The sequence below is a fragment of the Heterodontus francisci genome, chromosome 10 (assembly GCF_036365525.1).
Source record: "Heterodontus francisci isolate sHetFra1 chromosome 10, sHetFra1.hap1, whole genome shotgun sequence".
NCBI lineage: Eukaryota > Metazoa > Chordata > Chondrichthyes > Heterodontiformes > Heterodontidae > Heterodontus > Heterodontus francisci.
In genome coordinates this window covers 75,996,065-76,019,829 of record NC_090380.1, presented here as the reverse complement: position 1 = coordinate 76,019,829, position 23,765 = coordinate 75,996,065, and the positions used below count along the sequence as shown (strand labels likewise).

The window sequence follows — 23,765 nt, the reverse complement described above, 5'->3', positions numbered from 1 at the left end:
ATGTGGTTGACTCTTAAATGCCCTCTGAAGTGGCCTAGCAAGCCATTCAGTTGTATCTAACTGCTATGAAGTCAATAAAGAATGAAACTCCCTTCCTAACAGCACTGTGGGTGTACCTACCCCACATGGACTGCAGCGGTTCAAGAAGGCAGCTCACCACCACCTTCTCAAGGGCAATTAGGGATGGGCAATAAATGCTGGCCTAGCCTGCAACACCCACATCCCCGTGAATGAATAAAAGTGTGCATATGATTCTGTTCTATGACAAAAAAAGTACAAGATGTAGATTGCTTTAAGGACTTCATGACTTCAGATTACCTGCAATGTACAATTTTCTCTCCTTTTGAGGAATTCTACAAATCTTTCCACTACTCCTTGTGTGTTGATCACTTCATCGATAGGAGGATTTGGTTCTGTTTAAAAAAAACATGATGGAATTAATTTTTTTTGCTGGGTTGGGTTTGTCTTTTGATCAATATTTGCAGACTCTCTCTTTAGCATGAAAAGTAAACACCTTTGTGCTATGGACTTCCCTTCAATGACAACTGTATTAAGATGGATCAAAATAACTTCATCTAACATAGCAGCAAAGAGTTCTTTATCCCACCTGACAACTAGAAAACATGTCCCAGAAGTAACAAGGTTACTGCTCTCAAACACGTCACTGTACAGGTCTTAGAAGATAATGAATACATCTATGCCCTTCTGTATAGGCAAGAAATAAACTTAGGTCTTTGGCAACACAATCAATATTAAGCATATTCTTTTCCCAATTGAATTATATAATTTACAAGCAGAGAATTACATTCAACCCATCACACCTATGCCAATGCAAGCTATGGATCTATCTACTCTAAACCTATTTCCCTGCCCTTCCTCCATATTCTTCCTTTTCAAATACTTATCCAATTCCTCTTCTTTATTATTTGCTCAAGGGATGTGGGTGTCGCTGGCAAGGCCAGCATTTATTGTCCATCCCCAATTGCCTTTGAGAAGGTGGTGGTGTGCCACCTTCTTGAACCACAGCAGTTGTGTGGTGTAGGTACACCAACACTGCTGTTAGGTAGGGAGTTTCAGGATTTTGATGCAGCAACAATGAAGGAATACAGATATATTCCCAAGTTTAAACAATGTGATAAAGCATTGTAATAAAATCATCTGGAATAATTCTAATTCTCCCCCCTTTGTTCTTCAAGCGATAATCGTTAAAGGCTTGCTACCCGACCCGAACCAGACGGGACCCGACGACGTGTCGGGTTCGGGTTGGGTCGCACTTCCGGGTCCGGCATTCGGGCTCGGGTCGGGTCAGGCCGGATTGGACACACTATCACCATCTCATGTGAGTGACTCTAATGTTAATTTACTTTTTGGACTTTAAAGGTGGGTTTGTTACAGTTATTTTAAGCTTGTGCAGGTAAGGAACAAAGTGAAAAACAGAAGGTAAGTTAACTGATGGTCGGGTCGGGTCAGGTGCGGGAAAAAATGGAAGGACTCGGGCTGGGTCGGGCTCGGATGGGGTCTCATTTGCAGAGCTGAGCAGGCTTTTAATAATAGTCAGCCTGTACCACCTTGTTATTGATTTGCCAACCAATGGAAACAATCTCTGCTTTCCCTCTCAAATCTTTTCACAATTTTGAATGCCTTTATAGGACACCCCTCCCCGCCTCCCCTTCACCACTAATCTTCTCTGTTCTGGTGAAAATAAATCTATTTTTCCCAAATCCTTTCTTCATATTATAACCTCTCATCCCTGGTACAATTTCAGTAAATCTCATGGTACCACTTCCATGAGCCAAACATCTTTACTATAACGGGGTGCTGAGAGCTGTATATGATTTTATAATCATAATCCCAGAACCAGAAAATTTTACAGCATGGCAGAAGCTATTTGGTCCATCATATCCAAGCTGGATCTTTACTGGAGATATACCAAACTAATTCCACTGCCTTGCTTTCTACTCAGAGCCTCTAATCTTTCTCTGCTTCAACTATTTTTCCAAGGTTTCCTTTAAAGAAGCAATGCTCATGTGGCAAAGCATTCTGAACCCAAACAACCCTCTGAAAAAAAATTCCTTATCCCTCTTTTCCCACTATCAGGAAAAATGTTAAGTTTTTGTCTCTAGTCACCAACTCCTCAGCCAAAGGAAATAGCTACCCTGTAGTCATGCTATCAAAATACATCATTTTAAAAAAACACTATTTTAGCCTCTTAGCCTTCCCTGATCCAGTTGACATAGTACCAGTGTCACAACTCTCTCAAGTCCAGTTTCCCATCCTTGGTGTCATTCTGAACACTAGAAATTACAACATGGAAACAGTCGGTTTGACCCAATCAGTGCAAGTCAGTGTTGATTCTCCACATTAGCAGCAATCCTAATCCCATGTGCCCATCCAGTTACCAAATTCCATTATCTCCTTTTCTTTCAACCATCTATCTAAGCTATTCCTACAAAATTGACATGGTCTCTACTTTAATCACTAACTCCATTAACAGGGATGGTAGCATAGTGGTAATGTTGTTCAACTAGTAATCCAAAGGTCCGGACTAATGTCCCAGAGACACGAGTTCAAATCCCACCATGGCAGCTGGAGGAATTTAAAATTTAATTAATAAATCCAGAATAAAATGCTAGTCTCAATCACAAAACTACCAGATTGTCGTAAAAACCCATCTGGTTCACTCCTGTCCTTCTGGGGAGGGAATCTGGAATCCTTGCCCAATGTGGCCTATGTGACTCCAGACCCACATTGTGTAGTGGTCGCTACCAATACTGTCATGGACAGATGCATCTGTGACAGGTATTTGGTGAGGACAAGATGAAGTGCCCTCTGAAATGGCCTGGCTAGTCACTCAGTTGTAGCAAACCGCTACAGAAAAGTTGAAGGATAATAAAACAGGATGGACCACCCAGCACTGACCTTGGCATCAGTTACGACAAAGGCACACCCAGCCCAGGTGACCCTGCAAAGTCCTCCTCACCAACATCTGGGGACTTGAGCCAAAATTGAGAGAGCTGTCCTACAGACTAGTCAAGCAACAGCCTGACAGTCATACTCACCAAATCATACCTTGCAGCCAATGTCTCAGACTCCACCACCACCGTTCCAGAGGTGACGGCACAGTGGTATATAGTCGGGAATGGCCGAGAGTCTTCAACATTGATTCCAGACCCCATGACGTCTCATGCACCAGATCAATCACAAGCAAGGAAACCTCCTCCTGCTGATTACCACCTACTGCCCTCCTTCATCTAATGAATCAGTCACGTTGACCACCACTTGGAAGCAGAAAGGGTAGCGAAGGCATTGAATGTACTCTGGGTGAGGGACTTCAATGTCCATCACCAAAAGTGGCTCAGTAGTACCACTACTGACAGAGCTGTCCAAGTCCAGAAGGACATATGCGACAGATTGGGGCCTGTGGCAGGTGGTGAGTAAACCAAGAAAAAGGAAAAAACCTACTTGACCTCGTCTTCATCAATCTACCTGTTACAGATGCATCCGTCCATGGCAGGAGTGACCACCACAGAAACAGTCCCCTCTTCAAACAGTGGCACCCTCCATCGTGTTGTGTGGCTCTAACCACTGCGCTAAATGGGATAGACTGGAACACATCTAAACATTCAAAGCTGTGCATCCATGAGGCGCTGTTTGCCATCTGCAGCAGCAAAACTGTATTCAACCACAATCTGTAACCTCACAGCCCAGCATTTCCTTCACTCTACCATTACCATCAAGCCAAGGGACCAACCTTAGTTCAATGAGGCATGTATAACAGCAGACTAGCAGCAGCACCAAGCATACCTAAAAATAAGTGCCAACCTGGTGAAGCTATAACACAGGATTACATGCATGAACAGCATGCTCTCGACAGTTGTAGCAACGAACTAGAGGAGGAGACTCCAAAAACATTCCCATTCTCAAATGATGGTGGAGCCCAGCATGTCAGTGCAAAAGACAAGGTTGAAGCATTTACAAACATCTTCAGCCAGAAGTGCTGAGTGGATGGTCCACTCCTGCCTCCTCTGAAGATCCCACGATCATAAGTGGGAATCTTCAGACAATTCAATTCACTCCATGTGATATCAAGAAACTGCTGAAGGCACTGGCTATGGGCCCTGACAACATCCCGGCTGTAGCACCGAAAAATTTGAATCAATGTTTCACAGATCACTTAATACTATTAAAAAGGCAATGTGTTTCATCATGGAGCACTAACATTACACTTTTACATGTTGTTGAGTTGCCAAATCTTGAACCTGAGCTAGGCAGAATTAGCATAAGCAAGGGTTGAGATCGTCATTTCAACATCTCAGATCAAGAAGTGAAAGCATTGTTAATTCCTGTCAGCATGCAAACAAAATTAGAATGACAATATTGAATGCTGCACAAACTTATGTTTTCACCTTTGGAAAGGAGCTTCCGAAATTTCTGGGTAGCAGCCAGCTGCTGTTCAGAATTATTGGAGAAAATCATTTGTACCATATCCGAGGTGATTACGCCAGTCTGTATATACACAAGGGAGAAGACAGGGAATCAGAATCTCTAATAAAAATCAATCAGCATTAGACAGGACTATTCCCTTACGCGAGCTACACTGTGCTATATCTAAACTGGTCTTAAATTCTGTTTCTAGTTCAGAACTACTTTGGTACAAGTCTGACATTTTAATGTACTGCTATTGGAAGATTTAAAAAAGGGATTTCAGACTAAAACGACAGACCACCTGGCCCTTCCACACAATCTCAAATGAGTCAAATGCAGACAGCCTGAGGACAATGAATTACTTTTGAGATGCAGGCACTTGCTATTTTAGTTTTTAGTTTTAGAGATACAGCACTGAAACAGGCCCTTCGGTACACCGAGTCTGTGCCGACCATCAACCACCCATTTATACTATCCTACACTAATTTCATATTCCTACCACATCCCCACCTGTCCCTATATTTCCCTACCACCTACCTATACTAGAGGCAATTTATAATGGCCAATTAACCTATCAACCAGCAAGTCTTTGTAGAGAAGTGTGGCTGAAATTTACATCCTAAAAACAAGTGTGAGAAATGACCAGTTAATCTTGTTCTAGTGGTGTTGGTTGAGGGCACTTCTGATCTTTTCAAATAATGCCATGGGATTCTTAGCATTTTTTTTTATTAGATAGGTGGAGTATTAATTTAATATCTCACCCAAAAGATGGCACCCCCAACAATCCAGCTCCCTAACGAACATATTGAAGAGACAGCTTAGAGAGAAACTTGAATTCAGGATCTTTCAGCTTAGAGACAACAGTACTATTAACTGAACCAGGATGAGTTGCAGAATCTTCGTAGAAAGTTCCTCACAGTGACACAGTAGCCCAATGTAATGGAGCACCATAGAAGAAAGGAGAGTCTATTTCCCAGGCTGCAGAATTCTCAATATGAGTCCACATGATAAAGAAAACACCAGCAATTAATTCAAGGTAGTGCTGGACCGAGTGAGAGAATAGAGAAATTCATAGCTTTACTAAAGAAAAATGCTTCAGGATGGAAAATTACTGTACCTCAATTTTCTATCAAAGTCAAATATTTCAGAGGGCCCCTCAGTGCTAGGAATGAGGCCTGCAGGAAATGTGAGTTAAAATTTCTTGATGTGGAAATTTACAACTAGAGTTGTTTCAGGATTCTCAGTGAGATACACTCAAAGGTCTCCAGTCTACAGCTCCACATGCGATCTCTAGCCACAACAAACAGCATTTGAAGACCAGAAAATGTAGTCCTATTTACACTTCTATTTTTTTTATATATGCTGGTTTGTCCTGTATGAATTTCATGGGCCTGAAGGTCCACAGGACATCATTTTTAAGCAATTTTGCCTCACTTGTGGGTAATCATAAATCAAATCTATTACTATTAACAGTTTGAGATATACATGATTAATGGGAACATGCAATGGGAACTTTTATGGACCTCAAAATTCCATGAATGCACCTATATAACCTAAGAAGAAAAAAGCTTAGACATCTCCATATAAGAGAAGGAACTGATCATTTGGCCCATCATGTGTGCTAAACCATATGACTAGATACAGGTGAACCCTTTGTATACATCTATAGTGTGCTCACAAGATGATGCTAGCTGCAAATCAATACGCACAAATATAAGTAAGCACTTACAACTTACAAAGATCAGTTAATAAATTCCAGTGACATAATAGTACCTACATACTTAGCTTCTAGTACACACAGTTTGAGAGAAATTAAGGAAATAGGATATGTTCTTTGAAAACAAAATTGTAAGTCCTCAGATAGTCCCTTTCAATAAACATGGCATTTATAATCTAATGGAGCAGCAAGCTTAACGAAATGATTTTTTTTTAAAGCAGCTGTAGAGAAGTAGTGGTTTCAATTATTTACTAAGCTATCTTCTTAGATTCCTCAACAGATTTCTACCCCTATTTTGCTAATTTACGTTGGTAGCAAAGTTGTTGGAGGAAAGTGACACTGCCTTTTCAATTATGCTAATCACGATTTATTGAGGAGGTAGTGCAGAAATTTGCAAGCTGTGTCAACTTGCCTTATTGTTTGGACAGAGCAAGGTGCAGCAATAGATGATATATTGCTTACCAAAGCCATATCCATGTTTACTTGTGACTCGTGGAATCCACTGTCACTCATTACTTCTTCCTCTTCCTCTTCTTGTTCTGTATTTGTGACATTTCTACGTTTGAATAGCTAAAGAAATAGAAAGCAAACATTAAAATACATAACTGGATAAGGGAAAGCAAGGAATAGAATAAATTAATTTACTTGTTATGGTAGTTCACATATCAGGTAACATTTCAGTACTTGGAACACGTACAATATCAGAATTGTAATCAGACATATGAATGTATAGAATAGCAAATATTTGGAAATAACTGTATAGTTCAACTAAGTTAGGATGTTTACCTTTTAGAAAACTATACATGGACTATTTGTAATAAAAACATAACAAAAGAAATAGGAGTAGGCCATTTGACCCTGCTCTGTAATTCAATAGGATCAAGGCAGATCGACCTCAACTCGAGCTTCCTGCACTATATCCATATCCCTTGGTATCCAAAAATCTATACCTCTGCCTTGGATATACTCAATGATTACGCATCCACTGCCTCCTGGGTTAGAGAATTTTAAATATTCAAAGCCTTTTGAGTGAAGAAATTGCTCTTCATCCAAGTCCTAATGGCTGAGCCCTTATTCGAGACTGTGACCCTTAGTCTATATTCAGAAGGCGGGGGGGCGGGTAGAACTATCAGGTCCCTTAAGAATTTTATCCGTTTCAATGAGATCACCTCTCATTCTTTGAAATTCTAGGGAATATAGGCCTAGTCTGCTCAATCTCTCCTCATAGGACAGCCCTTTCATCCCAGTAACCTGTCTAGTGAACCTTCATTGCACTCCTTCGAAGGCAAGTATCCTGTTCCTTAGGTAAGGAGTTTAAAACTGTACGCCATATTCCAAATCATTCAGCAAAAACTGTCAACATGGGCCTGTTTTTTTAGCGGGCTTAAAGGTGAATAAATCTCCAGGCCCAGACTGTTATGTGAGGCAAGGGAGGAGATAGCAGGGGCTCTGACACAAATTTTCAAATCCTCTCTGGCCACACGAGAGGTGCCAGTGGCCTGGAGGACAGCGAATATGGTACCATTATTCAAGAAGGGTAGCAGGGATAAACCAGATAATTACAGGCCGGTGAGTCTAACATCAGTGGTAGGGAAACTACTGGAAAAAATTCTGAGGGACAGGATTAATCTCCACTTGGAGGCAGGGATCAATCAGCGATAGTCAGCATGGCTTTGCCAGGCAGAGATGTCTAACAAACTTGACTGAATTTTTCAAGGAAGTGACTAGGTGTGTAGATGAGGGTAAAGCAGTTGATGTAATCTACTTGGACTTCAGTAAGGCTTTTGATAACCAATCTCCCATGCGGGACCTTAAGAAGATAAGAGTCCACGGGATTCAGGGTAATTTGGATCCAAAATTGGCTTAGTGGCAGGAGGCAGAGGGTGATGGTCGAGGGTTGTTTTTGCGAGTGGAAGCCTGTGACCAATGGTGTACCACAGGGATCAGTACTGGGACCCTTGCTGTTTGTAGTGTACATTAATGATTTAGAAGTGAATATAGGAGGTATCATCAGTAAGTTTGCAGATGACACGAAAATTAGTGGTGTCGTAAATAGTGAGGAGGAAAGCCTTAGATTACAGGACGATATAGATAGGCTGGTAAGATGGGCAGAGCAGTGGCAAATGGAATTTAATCCTGAGAAGTGTGAGGTGATGCATTTTGGGAGGACTAACAAGGCAAGGGAATATACAATGGGTGGTAGGACCCTAGGAAGTACAGAGGGTCAGATGGACCTTGGTATACTTGTCCATAGATCACTGAATGCAGCAGCACAGGTAGATAAGGTGGTTAGGAAGGCATATGGGATACTTGCCTTCATTAACCGAGGCATAGAATATAAGAGCAGGGAGGTTATGATGGAGCTGTATAAAATGCTAGTTAGGCCACAGCTGGAGTACTGTGTACAGTTCTGATCGCCATACTATAGGAAGTATGTGATTGCACTGGAGACGGTGCAGAGGGTTTCACCAGGAATGGTGCCTGGGCTGGAGCATTTCAGCTACGAAGAGAGACTGGATAGGCTAGGGTTGTTTTCCTTAGAACAGAGATGGCTGATGGGGGGGACCTGATTGAGGTATACAAAACTTTTTCCCTTAGTGGAAATGTCAATAACCAGGGGGGCATAGATTTAAGGTAAGGGGCAGGTGGTTTAGAGGAAAAATTTTTTCACCCAGAGGGTGGTTGGAATCTGGAACACACTGCCTAAAGGGGTGGTAAAGGCAGGAACCCTCACAACATTTAGTAAGTATTTAGATAAGCACTTGAAATGCCATAGCATACAAGGTTACGGGCTAAGTCCCGTAAAATGAGATTAGAATGGATAGGCTTGATGGCCATCGCAGGCACAGTGGGCCGAAGAGCTATTTCTGTGCTGTGTAACTGTTTTATTTTGGAGCTGAATCATGGGCATAAAACTTGAAAATTTTAATATTCAGGTGAGTGGAATTAAGCTGATGTCAGAGCCACTCTGATCTCCAGTTTATATATATGGTATAAACAGGCAAAATTAGAGTGCAGTACAGAAAATCTAAACAACTCAGTTTAACATGCTGTTGTAATCAAAACTAACTTCACTTTTACCTTTACCCCTTCTTTTGTTGCTGTATTTCAATTCTGCATATTAAGCACAAGGATCCAGCTGTCTTTTTTAAAATTTGTTTTTGGTATGTGGGCGTCACTGGCTAGGCCAACATTTATTGCCCATCCCCAATTGCCTTCGTGAAGGTGGTGGTGAGCTGCCATCTTGAACCGCCACAGTCCTTGTGGTGTAGGTACACCAACAGTGCTATTAGGAAGGAAATTCCAGAATTTTGACCCAGCGGCAATGAAGGAACGGCGATATAGTTCCAAGTCAGTATGGTGTGTGGCTTGGAGGGGAACTTGCAGGCGGTGGTGTTCCCAAGCACCTGCTGCCCTTCTCCTTCCAGGTGGTAGAGTTGCGGGTTTGGAAGGTGCTGTCGAAGCAGCCTCGGTTAGTTGCTGCAGTGCATCGTGTATATGGTACATACCGCTGCCACTGTGCGTCAGTAGTGGAGGAAGTGAATGTTGAAGGTGGTGGATGGGATGCCAATCAACAAGCAACAGTGTCCAAAAGTGGACAGGCATTGGGGAGACAAGAGGTGAGTTACTCCCTGCAGAATTCCTAGCCTCTGACCTGCTCTTGTAGCCACAGCATTTATGTGGCTGGTCCAGTTCAGTTTCTGGTCAATGGTAACCCCCTAGGATGTTGATAGTGGGGCATTCAGAAATGGTCATGGCATTGAACGCCAAGGGAAGATGGCTAGATTCTCTCTCGTTGGAGATGCTCATTGCCTGGCACTTGCGTGGCGCGACTGTTACTTGGCACTTATCAGCCCAAGCTTGGATGTTGTCCTGGTCTTGCTGCATATGGACATGGGCTGCTTCAGTATCTGAGGAGTCAGAACGGTGCTGAACATGTGCAATCAGCAGCGAACATCCCCACTTCTGACCTTATGACGGAATGAAGGTCACTGATGAAGTAGCTGAAGATGATTGGGCCTATCACAACCCTGAGGAACTCCTGCGGTGATGTACTGGGGTGGAGATGATTGACCAAGAACCACAACCATCTTCCTTTGTGCTAGGTATGACTCTAACCAGCGGAGAGTTTTTCCCTGAATCCCATTGACTCTAGTTTTGCTAGGGCTCCTTGTTGCCATATTCAGTCAAATGCTGCAGTTGTTTAATTGTCCACCACCATTCACGACTGGATGTGGCAAGACTGCAGAGCTTACTGCATGCTGACTCCGCTGTTTGGCATGCGCGCTGTCCTGCGTTGTAGCTTCATCATGCGGACACCTCATTTTTAGGTATGCCTGGTGCTGCCCGTGGCATGCCCTCCTGCACTCTTCATTGAACCAGGGTTGGTCCCCTGGTTTGATGGTAATGGTAGAGTGGGAAATATGCCGGGCCATGAGGTTACAGATTGTGGTTGAATTGTGCTGCTGCTGATGGTGCACAGCACCTCATGGATGTCCAGTTTTGAGTTGCTAGATCTGTGCGATATCTATTCCATTTAGCATGGCAGTAGTGGCGGACAGCCATAAAGGCAGGGCTAAAGTGTGGCGAGTCGAAGAGACTTAGCAGTTGGCAGGAAAAAAAGAGAGGCGCAAGGGAAGAGCCAACTGTGCAACAGCCCCGAAAATCAAATTTTTCTGCAGCACCTGTGGAAGAGCCTGTCACTCTAGAATTGGCCTTTATAGCCACTCCAGGCGCTGCTCCACACACCATTGACCACCTCCAGGCGCTTACCCATTGTCTCTCGAGATAAGGAGGCCAAAGAAAGTGCCACACAACACGATGGTGGGGTTTCGTCTCCACAAGGACTGTGCGGTGGTCAGTCCTACCAATACTGGCATGGACAGCTGCATCTGTAACAGGTAGATTGATGAGGATGAGGACAAGTAGCTTTTTCCCTTCTTGTTGGTTCCCTCACCACCTGCCGCAGACCCAGTCTAGCAGCTATGTCCTTTAGGACTCGGCCATCTTAGTCAGTAGTGGTGCTACCGAGCCACTCTTGGTAATGGACATTGAAGTCCCCCACCCAGAGTACATTTTGTGCCCTTGCTACTCTCCAATTGGTGTTCAACATGGAGAAGCACCGATTCATCAGCTGAAGGCAGGGCAGTAGGTGGTAATCAGCAGGAGGGTTCCTTGCCCATGTTTGACCTGATGCCATGAGATTTCATGGGGTCCGGAGTCAATATTGAGGTCTCCCAGGGCAATTCCCTCCTGACCATAGACCACTGTGCCACCACCTCTGGTGGGTCTGTCCTGACGGTGGGACAGGACATACCCAGGGATGGTGTTGGTGGTGTCTGGGACATTGTCTATAAGTACGAGTCCATGAGTATGACTATGTCAGGGTGTTGCTTGACTAGACTGTGGGACATCTCTCCCAATTTTGGCACAAGCCCCCAGATGTTAGTAAGGAAGACTTTACAGGGTCGACAGGGGTGGGTTTGTTGCTGTCGTTTCCAGTGTCTAGGTCGATGCAGGTGTTCTGTCTGGTTTCATTCCTTTTCTTAGGCTTTGTAGTGGTTTGATACAACTGAGTGGCTTGCTAGACCATTTCAGAGGGCATTTAAGAGTCAACCATATTGCTGTGGGTCTGGAGTCACATGTAGGCCAGACCAGGTAAGGACAGCAGATTTCCTTCCCTCAAGGACATTAGTGAACCAGATGGGTCTTTACAACAATATACAATCTAATCTACAATCCAATTTTTGGGTAAGTTAAGGGAGTAAATGAAGGGTAAGTCATGGCAGGGCAGCTCGGCAGCGTGGAGTGCTCCTCCTGTGCAATGTGGGAAGTCAGGGACACGTCCAGTGTCCACGGCGAACACGTGTGCAGGAAGTGTCTCCAGCTGCAGCTATTCGAAATCTGCATTTCGGATCTGGAGCGGCGGCTGGCGACACGGTGGAGCATCTCCGAGGCTGAGATCATCGTGGACAGCACATACAGAGAGGTGGTCACACCGCAGGTAACGACTGCACAGGCAGAAAGGGAATGGGTGGCCACCAGGCAGAGTAGAAGAACTAGGCAGGTGGTGTAGGAGTCTCCTGGGTCCATCTTCCTAACAGATTTTCCACTTTGGATACTGTTGGGGGAAGATAGCTTCTCAAGGGAGTGCAGCAAGAGCCAAGTCTGTGGCACCACGGGTGGCTCAGCTGCACAGGAGGGGAAGAAAAAGAGTGGGAGACCTATATATTAGGGAAGTCTATTGTAAGGCGTTACTGTGGCCGCAAACATGACTCCAGGATGATATGTAACCTCCCTGGTGCTAGGGTCAAGGATGTCATGGAGCAGCTGCAGGACATTCTGAAGGGGAAGGGTGAACAGTCAGAGATCGTGGTTCACATTGGTACCAATGACATACATAGAAAGATGGATGAGGTCCTGCAAAAAGAATTTAGGGAGCTAGGTAGCAGATTAAAAAGCAGGACCTCAAAGGTTTTAATCTCTGGATTACTCCCAGTGCCACGTGCTAGTGAATATAGGAATAGGAGGATACAGCAGATGAATGGGTGGCTGAAGAGATGGTGCAGGAGGGGGGGTTTTAGATGCCTGGATCACTGGGTTTCTGGCAAAGGTGGGACCTGTACAAGTTGGACGGGTTGCACCTGAACCGAAACGGTTTGCTAGTGCTGTTGGGGGGTGGGGAAGGGTGGGGGGTTTAAACTAATTTAGAAGGGGGATGGGATACAGACTGGAGGTAGAGTAGGGGGTGATGCACAGTCAAATATAGAAGAAAAACTAGGTCAGTCTGGAAGGCAGAGCAAATATTGACCAGTTAAGACACAAGCGAATAATGCAAGGCTGGATGGCATCTATTTTAACGCAAGGAGTCTTACTAGTAAGGCAAATGAATTGAGGGTGTTGATTAACACATGGGAATATGATATTATTGCTATCACAGAGACATGGTTCAGGGAAGGGCAGGACTGGCAGCACAATATTCCAGGGTACAGAATCTTCAGGCGTGACAGGGGAGAGTGTAAAAGAGGAGGTGGCATTTCACTGTTGATCAAGGAGTCAATTACTGCAGTAAGGAGGGATGATATCTTAGAAGGTTCCTCAAATGAGGCCATACGGTTAGAACTTAAAAACAAAATGGGGGCAATCACTTGGCTGGGAGTGTACTACAGGCCTCCAAACAGGGAGAGATAGAGGAACAGATATGTAGGCAAATCTCAGAGAGGTGTAAAAATAATAGTGTAATAATAGTAGGGGATTTCAACTACCCCAATATTAACATTGATAGTTTTAGTGCAAAAGGTTTAAAGTGGGCAGAATTCTTAAAAGTGCACACAGAAAAGCTTTTTGAGCCAGCACCTAGAAAGTCGTACAAGAGACAGGGCGGTACTGGACCTAATCCTAGGGAATGAATCCAAGTGGTAGAAGTGTCAGTGGGGAAGCATTTCGGGAATAGTGAACATAACTCTAAGAGTTAAGGTAGTTATGGAAAAGGACAAAGAGGGGCCGGAAATAAAAGTACTGAATTGGGGGAAGGCTGATTTCAATATGATAAAACAGGATCTGGTCAAAGTGGACTGGGAGCAACTACCTGCAGGAAAGTCGACATCAGATCAGTGGGAGTCATTCAAAAAGGAATGAGTGAGAGCTCAGGGCCAACATGTTCCCATAAAGTGAAGTGGAGGACCAACAAGCCCAGGAAACCCTGGATGTCAAGGGATATAGAGGATTGGATAAGGAAAAAAAAAAGGAGGCTTATGGCAGATTCAGAGCGCTGAAAACAGCAGAGACCCAAGAGGTGTATAGAAAGTATAGGGGGTACTTAAAAAAGTAATTAGGAGAGCGAAGAGGGGACATGAAAAAACACTGGCGGGCAACATAAAGGAAAATCCCAAGGCATTTTATAAGTGTATTAAGGGCAAGAGGATAACCAGGGAAAGAGTAGGGCCCATTCAGGACCAAAGTGTGTGTGGAGCCACAGGACATAGGTGAGGTTTTAAATGATTACTTTTCATCTGTGTTCACTATGGAGAAGGACGATGTAGGTGTAGAGATCAGGGAGGGGGACTGTGATATACTCGAACATATTAGCATTGAAAGGGAGGAAGTATTAGCTGTTTCAGCGGGCTTAAAAGTGGATAAATCCCCAGGCTGTTATGTGAGGCAAGGGAGGAGATAGCAGGGGCTCTGACACAAATTTTCAAATCCTCTCTGGCCACAGGAGAGGTACCAGAGGACTGGAGTACAGTGAATGTGCTACCATTATTTAAGCAGGGTAGCAAGGTTAAACCAAGTAATTACAGGCCAGTGAGTCTAACAATGGTAGGGAAACTACTGGAAAAGATTCTGAAGGACAGGATTAATCTCCACTTGGAGGGGCAGGGATTCATCAAGGATAGTCAGCATGGCTTTGTCAGGGAGAGATCCTTTCTAACAAACTTGATTGAATTTTTCGAGCAGCCGACTAGTAGATGGGTAGATGAGGGCAAAGCAGTTGATGTCGTCTACATGGGCTTCAGTAAGGCTTTTGATAAGGTCCCACATTGGAGATTGGTTAAGAAGGTCAGAGCCTATGGGATTCAGGGTAATTTGGCAAATTGGATCCAAAATTGGCTTAGTGGCAGGAGGCAGAGGGTGATGGTCGACAGTTGTTCTTGCGAGTGGAAGCCTGTGACCAGTGGTGTACCGCAGGGATCAGTGTTGGGACCCTTGCTGTTTGTAGTGTACATTAATGATTTAGAAGTGAATATAGGAGGTATCAGTAAGTTTGCAGATGACATGAAAATTGGTGGTGTCGTAAATAGTGAGGAGGAAAGCCTTAGATTATAGGACGATATAGATGGGCTGGTAAGATGGGCAGAGCAGTGGCAAATGGAATTTAATCCTGAGAAGTGTGAGGTGATGCATTTTGGGAGGACTAACAAGGCAAGGGAACATACAATGGATGGTAGGACCCTAGGAAGTACAGAGGGTCAGAAGGACCTTGGTGTACTTGTCCATAGATCACTGAAGGCAACTGCGCAGGTAGATAAGGTAGTTAGGAAAGCACATGGGATACTTGCCTTTATTAGCCGTGGCACAGAATAAGAGCAGGAAGGTTATGATGGAGCTGTATAAAATGCTAGTTAGGCCACAGCTGGAGTACTGTGTACAGTTCTGGTCACCACAATATAGGAAGGATGTGAGTGCATTGGAGAGGGTGCAGAGGAGATTCATCAGGATGCTCCCTGGGCTGGAGCATTTCAGCTTTGAGGAGAGACTGGATAGGCTAGGGTTGTTTTCCTTAGAGCAGAGAAGGCTGAGGGGGGACATGATTGAGGTATATAAAATTATGAGGGACATTGATAGGATAGATAGGAAGAAACATTTTCCCTTAGCAGAGGGGTCAATATCCAGGGGGCATAGATTTAAGGTAAGGGGCAGGAGGTTCAGAGGGGATTTGAGGAAAATATTTTTCACCCAGAGGGTGGTTGGAATCTGGAACACACTGCCTGAATTGGTGGTAGAGGCAGGAACCCTCGCAACATTTAAGAAGTATTTAGATGAGCACTTGAAACGCCATAGCATACAAGGCTACGGGCCAAGTGCTAGAAAATGGGATTAGAATAGATAGGTGCTTAATGGCCGGCACAGACACGATGGGCTGAAGGGCCAGTTTCTGTGCTGTATAACTCTATGGCAATGGTTTCATGGCCACCATGAGACTAACTTTTAATTCCATATTTATCAATTGAATTCAAATTCCACCATTTACCTTGGTGGGATTTGAACCCTTGTTCCCAGAGCATTAGCCTGGGACTCTGGTTGCTAGTCTAGTGACATTACAACAATGCCACTGCCTGTTCAATACCTAAACAAAGGAAATCATTTACAATGTCAGCTAGCATGGGACCCAAGATGCAAAATTGGGTGATAAGAAGTTTAATGGTTACTTGAGTCAACAACAATTTATATAGTGCCTTTAGTATAAGCAAATGTCACAAGGCACTTCACAGCAGCATTATAAAACGAAGTATGACGCCGGGAAAGATGCTTTACTTCTGCCAATGCCAAACTACAACCAGCTGCACACGGACCCATGAAAGTGACCTGAACGAAGTTATTATTCCTCCATTGTCCGCAAGGAGATGCTAAGTTGCTTCTCGGACAGTGTACCCATGATTCAGAACACATGGCTGCAATCAAAGTAGGTTGGGATTGCAGCGCTGAAGGAGGCTGCAGAAACAAGGAGCAGAGAGGCCATGAAGGGATTGAAGTACAAGGATGAGAATTTTAAACTTGAAATGTTGGAGGACCAGGAGCCAATTTAAGTCAGCAAGGACATCTGATGGCTGATCAGGACCTGGTATGTGATAGAATAAGGGCAGCAGAGTTTTGGATGACTTGACGGTTACAGGAGTGTGGAAGACTGGCAGATGGAATAAAGATAGCTCAGAGGTGACAAAGGCATGTAGGAGGGTTTCAGCTACAGATGAGCTGAGATAGGGGCAAAGGCATGTGGGATGCAAGTATGTAATCTTCATTGGGGTTGAATAGGTCACCGTGTTTGTGAACAGTCTGGTTTGGTCACAGACAGGGGCCAAGGAGAGGAAGAAAGTTAGCGTCGACAGTACAAAGTTTGTGACAAAAAAAAACCAAAGACAATGACTTTGATCTTCCGAATGCTTAACTCGTGGAAACTGTGGCTCATCCAAGTACAGATGTTGGACAAGCAGTCTGACAGTAGAGGCAGTGAAGGAGTCGAGAGGTAGTGCTGGGTGGAAGCTGACGTTTCTGAGGAGTAGATGAGGAGGAGGAGGGGCCGAGGATGGATTCTTGGGGGTTGAAAAAGAAAACAGTGCTAGAGATCCTCTGACTATGAGTGGTTGGGCAAGAGCGTAACAATGCCAGGGCAATCCCAGCAAGCAAAAAATAGAGGACAAGTGTTCAAGGTGATATGGTCAACCAAATCAAGGACAGCAGAAAGGGTGAGGAGGGACAATGCACCATGATCACAGCTACAAAGAAAATGTAGCTTGTGGCTTTGGTAAAGGACATTTCAAGGCTTCAAGGAAGAACTGAAATTCAACTCGAAGGATTGAAGCAGAAGGTTGTTGGAGAATTGGCTATGAATCTGGGAGGCCACAACACATTCAAGATCTTGAGAGGTAAAGAAAATTGGAGATGATAGTTTTACAAGGTTAGAAGGACAGCAATTATTTTTCTGAAGAGAGGGACAACACCTGAACAGAAAGAATCATTTACAATGTCAGCTAGCATGGGATACATGATGCAAAATTGGGTGTTAGAGTTTAATGGTTAATAGGGTCAATCGGGTCGACATCAATTTATATTTATATTGCGCCTCTAACGTAATAAAACGAACCAAGTTGCTTTACAGGAGCATTATAAAAAAAAAAGTACGACACCGAGCCACAAAAGGAGATATTGGGTCAGATGACCAAAAGCTTGGTCAAAGAGGTAGGTTTTAAGGAGTGTCTTAAAGGAGGAAAGCGAGGTCAAGAGGCAGACAGATGTAGGGAAGGTATTCCAGAGCTTGGGCTCTCGGCAACTGGAGGCACGGCCACCAATGGTAAAGCGAGTAAAATCAAGGATGCACAAGAGTCCTGAATTAGGGGAGTTCAGGTATCTTTGAGGGTTGTGGGGCTGAAGGAGATTACAGAGATAGGGAGGTGTGAGGCCATTCAGGGATTTGAAAACAAGGATCAGTTTTTTTTTTAGTGATTATTGACAACGCAGCCGGCAGCTGACGTCATCCGACTGCGCCACTATGCGCACATGCGTAAATTGGTTCCTACCCTCTGTGCGTGTGCTGCGTTCCGCAGTGCCAGGACTGGTTGGCACATGTGCAGAAGACGTCATCACGTAACGTGGGCAGATGGCGAGGGATCCGGCCCGGAGAGAGCAGGGGTTGGGGGAGGGGGGATCTGGGGACTGGGGAGAGCTCGGGGGTGGGGGGAGCGGGGAGAGCGCTGCCGAAGACCTTGCTGGTGGCGGGTGCGCTCTCCTCCTTCCGCCGCTGCCCGCTCCCGACCCCCGCCCACTTGCTCACAGCCCCGACCGCTCGCTCACAGCCCCCCGCCCGCTCGCCCACTCACAGACCCCGCCCGCTCACCAAACCTCCAACTGCTGGCTCACCCACCCGCCCGCTTCCTCCCCTCCCCACCTCTCCTCCCCGGCCATTGTGTGCTGCATGTGTTTAGGGTGCCATCTTATGATTATTTGAGCAGCGCCATCTTTAATCCTGGCAGCTGCCTGACGTCGCAGAGTGCGACGTTTTACTGGCACAGCACAGGCTGCATTTGAGCATGGCATTGCAGCGCCACCTAGTGGCTGCATTGTCAGCAAATGCAGCCTCTTTTTTTAAATTAAGATGTTGATTGGCGGATAGCCAATGTAAGTCAGCAAGCAAAGGGGTGATAGGGGAACAGGACTTGGTGCGAGTTAAGACATGAGCAGCATAGTTTTGGATTACCTCAAGTTTACAGAGAGTAGAATGTGGGTATCGGCCAGGAGTGCTTTGGAACAACCAAGATTACAGGTAACAAAGAATAGTACAGCACAGGAACAGGCCATTTGGCCCTCCAAGCCTGTGCCGATCTTGATGCCTGCCTAAACTAACACCTTCTGCACTTCCGGGGCCCATATCCCTCTATTCCCTTCCTATTCATATATTTGTCAAGATGTCTCTTAAACGTCGCTATCGTATCTGCTTCCACCACCTCCCCTGGCAGCAAGTTCCAGGCACTCACCACCCTCTGTGTAAAAAAAATACTTGCCTCGCACATCCCCTCTAAACTTTGCCCCTCGCACCCTAAACCAACATCCCCTAGTAACTGACTCTTCCACCCTGGGAAAAAGCTTCTGACTATCCACTCTGTCCATGCCGCTCATAACTTTGTAAACCTCTATCATGTTGCCCCTCCACCTCCGTCGTTCCAGTGAAAACAATCCGAATTTTTCCAACCTCTCCTCATAACTAATGCCCTCCAGACCAGGCAGCATCCTGGTAAACCTCTTCTGTACCCTCTCCAAAGCCTGCACGTCCTTCTGGTAGTGTGGCGACCAGAATTGCACGCAATATTCTAAGTGTGGCCTAACTAAGGTTCTGTACAGCTGCAACATGACTTGCCAATTTTTATCCTCTATGCCCCGACCGATGAAGGCAAGCATGCCGTATGCCTTCTTGACTACCTTATCCACCTGCGTTGCCACTTTGTGACCTGTGGACCTGTATGCCCAGATCTCTCTGCCTGTCAATACTCCTAAGGGTTCTGCCATTTACTGCATACCTCCCACCTGCATTAGACCTTCCAAAATGCACTACCTCACATTTGTCCAGATTAAACTCCATCTGCTATTTCTCCGCCCAAGTCTCCAACCGATCTATATCCTGCTGTATCCTCTGACAATCCTCATTATCCGCAACTCCACCAACCTTTGTGTCGTCCGCAAACTTACTAATTAGACCAGCTACATTTTCCTCCAAATCATTTATATATATTACAATGGCACCAATGAGGGTTTCAGCAGATGAGATGAGATGAGATGTAGCGAAGTTGGGTGATGTTATGGAAGTGGAAATAGGTGGTCTTAGTGATGGCACGAATAGGAGGTCAGAAGCTCATCTTGGAGTCAAACGTGACACCAAGGTTGTGAACAGACTGGTTCAATCTCAGGCTGTTGCCAAGGAGAGGAATGGAGTCAGTAGCTGGGGAACAGAGTTTGGAGCAGAAATGGAAAACAATGCCTTCAGTCTTCCTAATATTTAATTGGAGGAAATTTCCGCTCATCCAGTACTGGATGTCGGATGAGCAGTCTGATAATTTAACAAGTGAAGGAGTCGAGAGAAGTGGTGATGAGGTAGAGGTGTGTGTCGTCAGGGAGGAAAAGGTGGGTCCCATGGATGAGATAAACTCAAAAAAGGCATGGGAGGACATGAGAAACTAGCAAGAATCAGAGGTAACCCCACATTTCCTACCACGCGGGAATACATGCAAGTGGAAATAGTTTATTTCGCTTTATCTGCTGTATTGTACAACTGAAGCTCATCCCTCCAACCCCAAAATCTAGGCCAACTACTGCAAAAAAGCTTCCAATGTACCTGTTCCTCACGTTTCTGTTTCCGTAGTTGCAGCCCTTCCTCTTCCCGTCGCCTTCTCATCTCATCAGGATTGAGAGAGTTGTTTTTGTAGCTCTTCAGCCGAAAATTTTCCTTTCCTGCACTTAACATGGTGTTGGCAAACTGTGAAGAGACAATTGCAAAAAGACTAACTTCACTTCAATGATATTCACGTATGGGCCCCTTGCTTCCCAAGATAGTGAGCTTAGTGCCAGCAAAAGTTCCCCTGAGCAGCTCTACAGCGGGAATGACCCTTGAAGACTAAAACTATAGAAGTTAAACAGAAAACTCCAAGCTAATAAACCGTAAACAAAACTGAAATGTGAAAGCAATCAGATGTGTAAAATGTCAATGTAAACTGTACTGGTAAACATTGCTATTTGTGCACAAAATGGCTGCTAAGTTTGCTGACGCAAGTGACCGCACACCATCCAAAATGCTTCAAGAGGTCAAAGGCATGCAAGATGCAAAATGAATGCTTGACCTTGTTTCTTTTGATGTTCAGAATGCACATACTGAAACCTGAAATGCAGTACTTAAAAGATTAAAAAATGTCCATCCAATTTTCTACCTATATTTGGAACATTTCTTCTTTCTGTAATGTAAGAGCACCTATTGCATGAAACTTTGGGAGTTTGCTTTTCTGTATGACACTCCGCAGTGAATCGTGAACTAGCTTTAGGTCTCTTCAAGCAGTTACTAAATGTCGAGACATGTTTCATTGTCCTCTAATTTTATTCCATTATGCACATTTGAGAAATGACCCACTGTCACTGATAAGTTCAATTATAATTAAGAACTCCTGTTTTCAGGTTTTTTTGGGGGGGGGAAAATAAACCTCAAAAATTTTTCTAGGTTTATTTTTTTTTACTACTGAAAACGAGGTTAAAAACCTGAGGGGGCAGGTTCAGGCTGAAAGGTTTAATGAAAATTGAAATAATATTTTTTTAAAAACATTTTAGTGCCTTCTCCATATGCAAATCTTCATAACTGTGAGACAAACTATTAAATGTTTATTCACAAACATACTTTGTAGTTTTTCTTGTCTATTCATATAGAAAACTGAACTGTTTTCTCATTATAATGCATCTTTTCTATCTCTGACCATACATTCAAATTTGTATCTCTGAACACTCATGAGGCAAGCGAAACAAATAGGGGTTCTACAAAAAGTACTATGCAACTAAATGTGATATGAATTCTTGGTTGGTATATGGTTGAAGCAGGTTCTACAACAAATAAGTCAAATGTTCTGAAGATAAATCAGATTTAAAAATATGCGTTTGGTATCAGCAACATGCAGTGTGCTAAACAGCTTAGGTTTGGCAGCATACTGAGCTGGAGAAATGGCAGCATGAGGCTAGCCTTCCCACGTAGGCAATAAATTTGCTAGCATTTCCTCTCTTTTTTACAAGTTGCAACATATACTTGCTAGGATCATTGGTAGTTGGCATTGCAAGACTACTTGTGAGGATTCAATAGCTGCATAACACTATATAAAAAAAATTACCCATGTATAAAACATCAACGTTTATATTTCAGGCAATGGCAGCCTCCAAACAGTATGCAAAGTGTTGTAAAAATCTCCAAATGCGGCTATCATTTTTCTTTAGTTTGCTTTAAGAAGACCATCAATGAAGAGTTGAATTTTGACACCATAATCCTGATTCCATCCTCAGCTGAGATTGTGCTGAGATAAGGGGAAGCTAGATGAACAATGAGAAAGGAATAGGAGGTTATGCTAATAGAGTTAGATGAAGGAGGATGGAAGGAGGCTCACGTGCAGCATAAAAATGGACCAACTGGGCCGAGTGGCCTGTTTCTGTGTTGCACATTCTAAGTAATTCTATGCAAGCCTGAATGTCAGAAAACAGAATTAGCATTAGAGGACTCTTGCGTTGCCGGGCAAAAATTCGTACTGCTTCTGCGCAGTTCTCAGGGACTGTAGGTTCAACCACAAACTTGAGTTTGATTCTGCAAATCTGCCAGCTAGTTCAGACTTCCTACATTAGATCTAGTTATCCAGGTGACGCAACAGATTCTTACCAAATGCCTTCTGGAAGTCCATATCGTCAACACCCAGAGACATATTGCTTACTGAATGACCTCCTCAGAAAAACTTCAACTAGCTTAGTCAGACATGACTTACCTGTCACAAATCCATGCTGACCCCTGATCAGTTGATACTTGTCCAAGCACTCAACCACTCTGTCTTTGATATATTCCAGTAACTTCCATACAACTGATATTAAACGGACAGGTCTGTAGTTACATGGTTTCTGTCTTTCCCACTTTTTTAAAATCATGGAGTGACATTTGAAATTTTCCTTGTATATTCATAAACCTGGCCAATGCCAACCAGAAAGGATTTCACACCTTGCAGTCTTTCTGTGAAGCTTCTTATATTTGTAGGAACGTGCCAAAGACAAGCTGGGCCTGTAGCCGAGAGGAAATTTAGTTTGACATTGCAAATTGTTTCTCTTGCTGACATTGTCATACATGGGGCCAGATCTAATTTGAACAATGCCATTTGCCCCCATACCAGAGCAAACTGCGTCACAACGTCATCAATGCAAACGCACTCTCTCACTGCTTACACATGATAGGAACAAAACATTGTAACCAGAACTGGCCTATTTCACCACAAAAATCAGAAGCAAAATATGTCCATTAGAATAGGATTATTCAAATCAGATTCATTAAACACAAAACTATTCCACACACTCCTCTACCTTTTCAAACAACACACTAATATTTTCGGCCACATATTTAGGCATTAGGAAAGGTTTTCTCAGCAGGATAATACTTCACAAATAGTTTGCAAGCTGATACCTAGAAACAAAGTCAATCCAGCACACCACATTACAAATTAACTCATTCATAATATATTCTACCTCCCCTCTTTCTTCTATGCTCAAGAAAATTCTCTGCTTGCTTCATGTTTCAGCCTTAACCTTCAGTTTAGCATGCCACTAGTTGACAAGGTATTCCCAATTTAATCTGTTCCACAAGTCTTCACTTTCTTTCAGGCAGGCTCATAAGCTAAGAAATAGGAACAGGAATAGGCTATTCATCCCCTCAAACCTGTTCCACCATTCAATTAGATCATGGAATGCCCTGTAACCCAACTCCATCTGCCTGTTTTGGTTCTGTGACCCGTCGTGCAAAAATCTCTCAATCTGAGTTTTGAAATTTTCAATTGACGTGGCGCAAAAGTCTTTTTTTTTGGTGGGGCGGGGGGAAGAAAGTTTCCCATTTCCACTACTTTTTAATAAGAAGTACCTTCTGATATCACTCTAAACCTTCAACCCCTAATTTTAAAGGAACGCCCCCTCTCCCATCAGAGGAAATAGTATCCATTTACTCTATCAAATCCTTTAATCATCTTAAGCACTTCAATTAAATCAACCCTCAGTCTTCTATATTCAAAGGAATACAAGCTTAGTCTTTACAACCTGTCCTAAAGGCCTGCTACCCAACCGGACCCAACGACGTGTTGGGTTC

At 44.0% G+C, this 23,765-nt stretch overlaps 1 protein-coding gene across 1 annotated transcript in view; it reads right to left on the bottom strand.

Moving 5' to 3' along the window:
* The window catches only part of LOC137374542 (importin subunit alpha-5), an 80,437-nt gene that overhangs the window by 37,709 nt on the left and 18,963 nt on the right, over positions 1 to 23,765 (bottom strand). The window contains exons 2-5 of the mRNA XM_068040800.1: positions 20,244 to 20,384; positions 6,605 to 6,712; positions 4,407 to 4,506; positions 319 to 413 (exon numbers count right to left, since the gene is read on the bottom strand). Of these exons, the coding sequence (XP_067896901.1) occupies positions 319 to 413; positions 4,407 to 4,506; positions 6,605 to 6,712; positions 20,244 to 20,372 (432 nt within the window). The 5' untranslated portion in view covers positions 20,373 to 20,384. The remainder of the gene's footprint in view (positions 1 to 318; positions 414 to 4,406; positions 4,507 to 6,604; positions 6,713 to 20,243; positions 20,385 to 23,765) is intronic.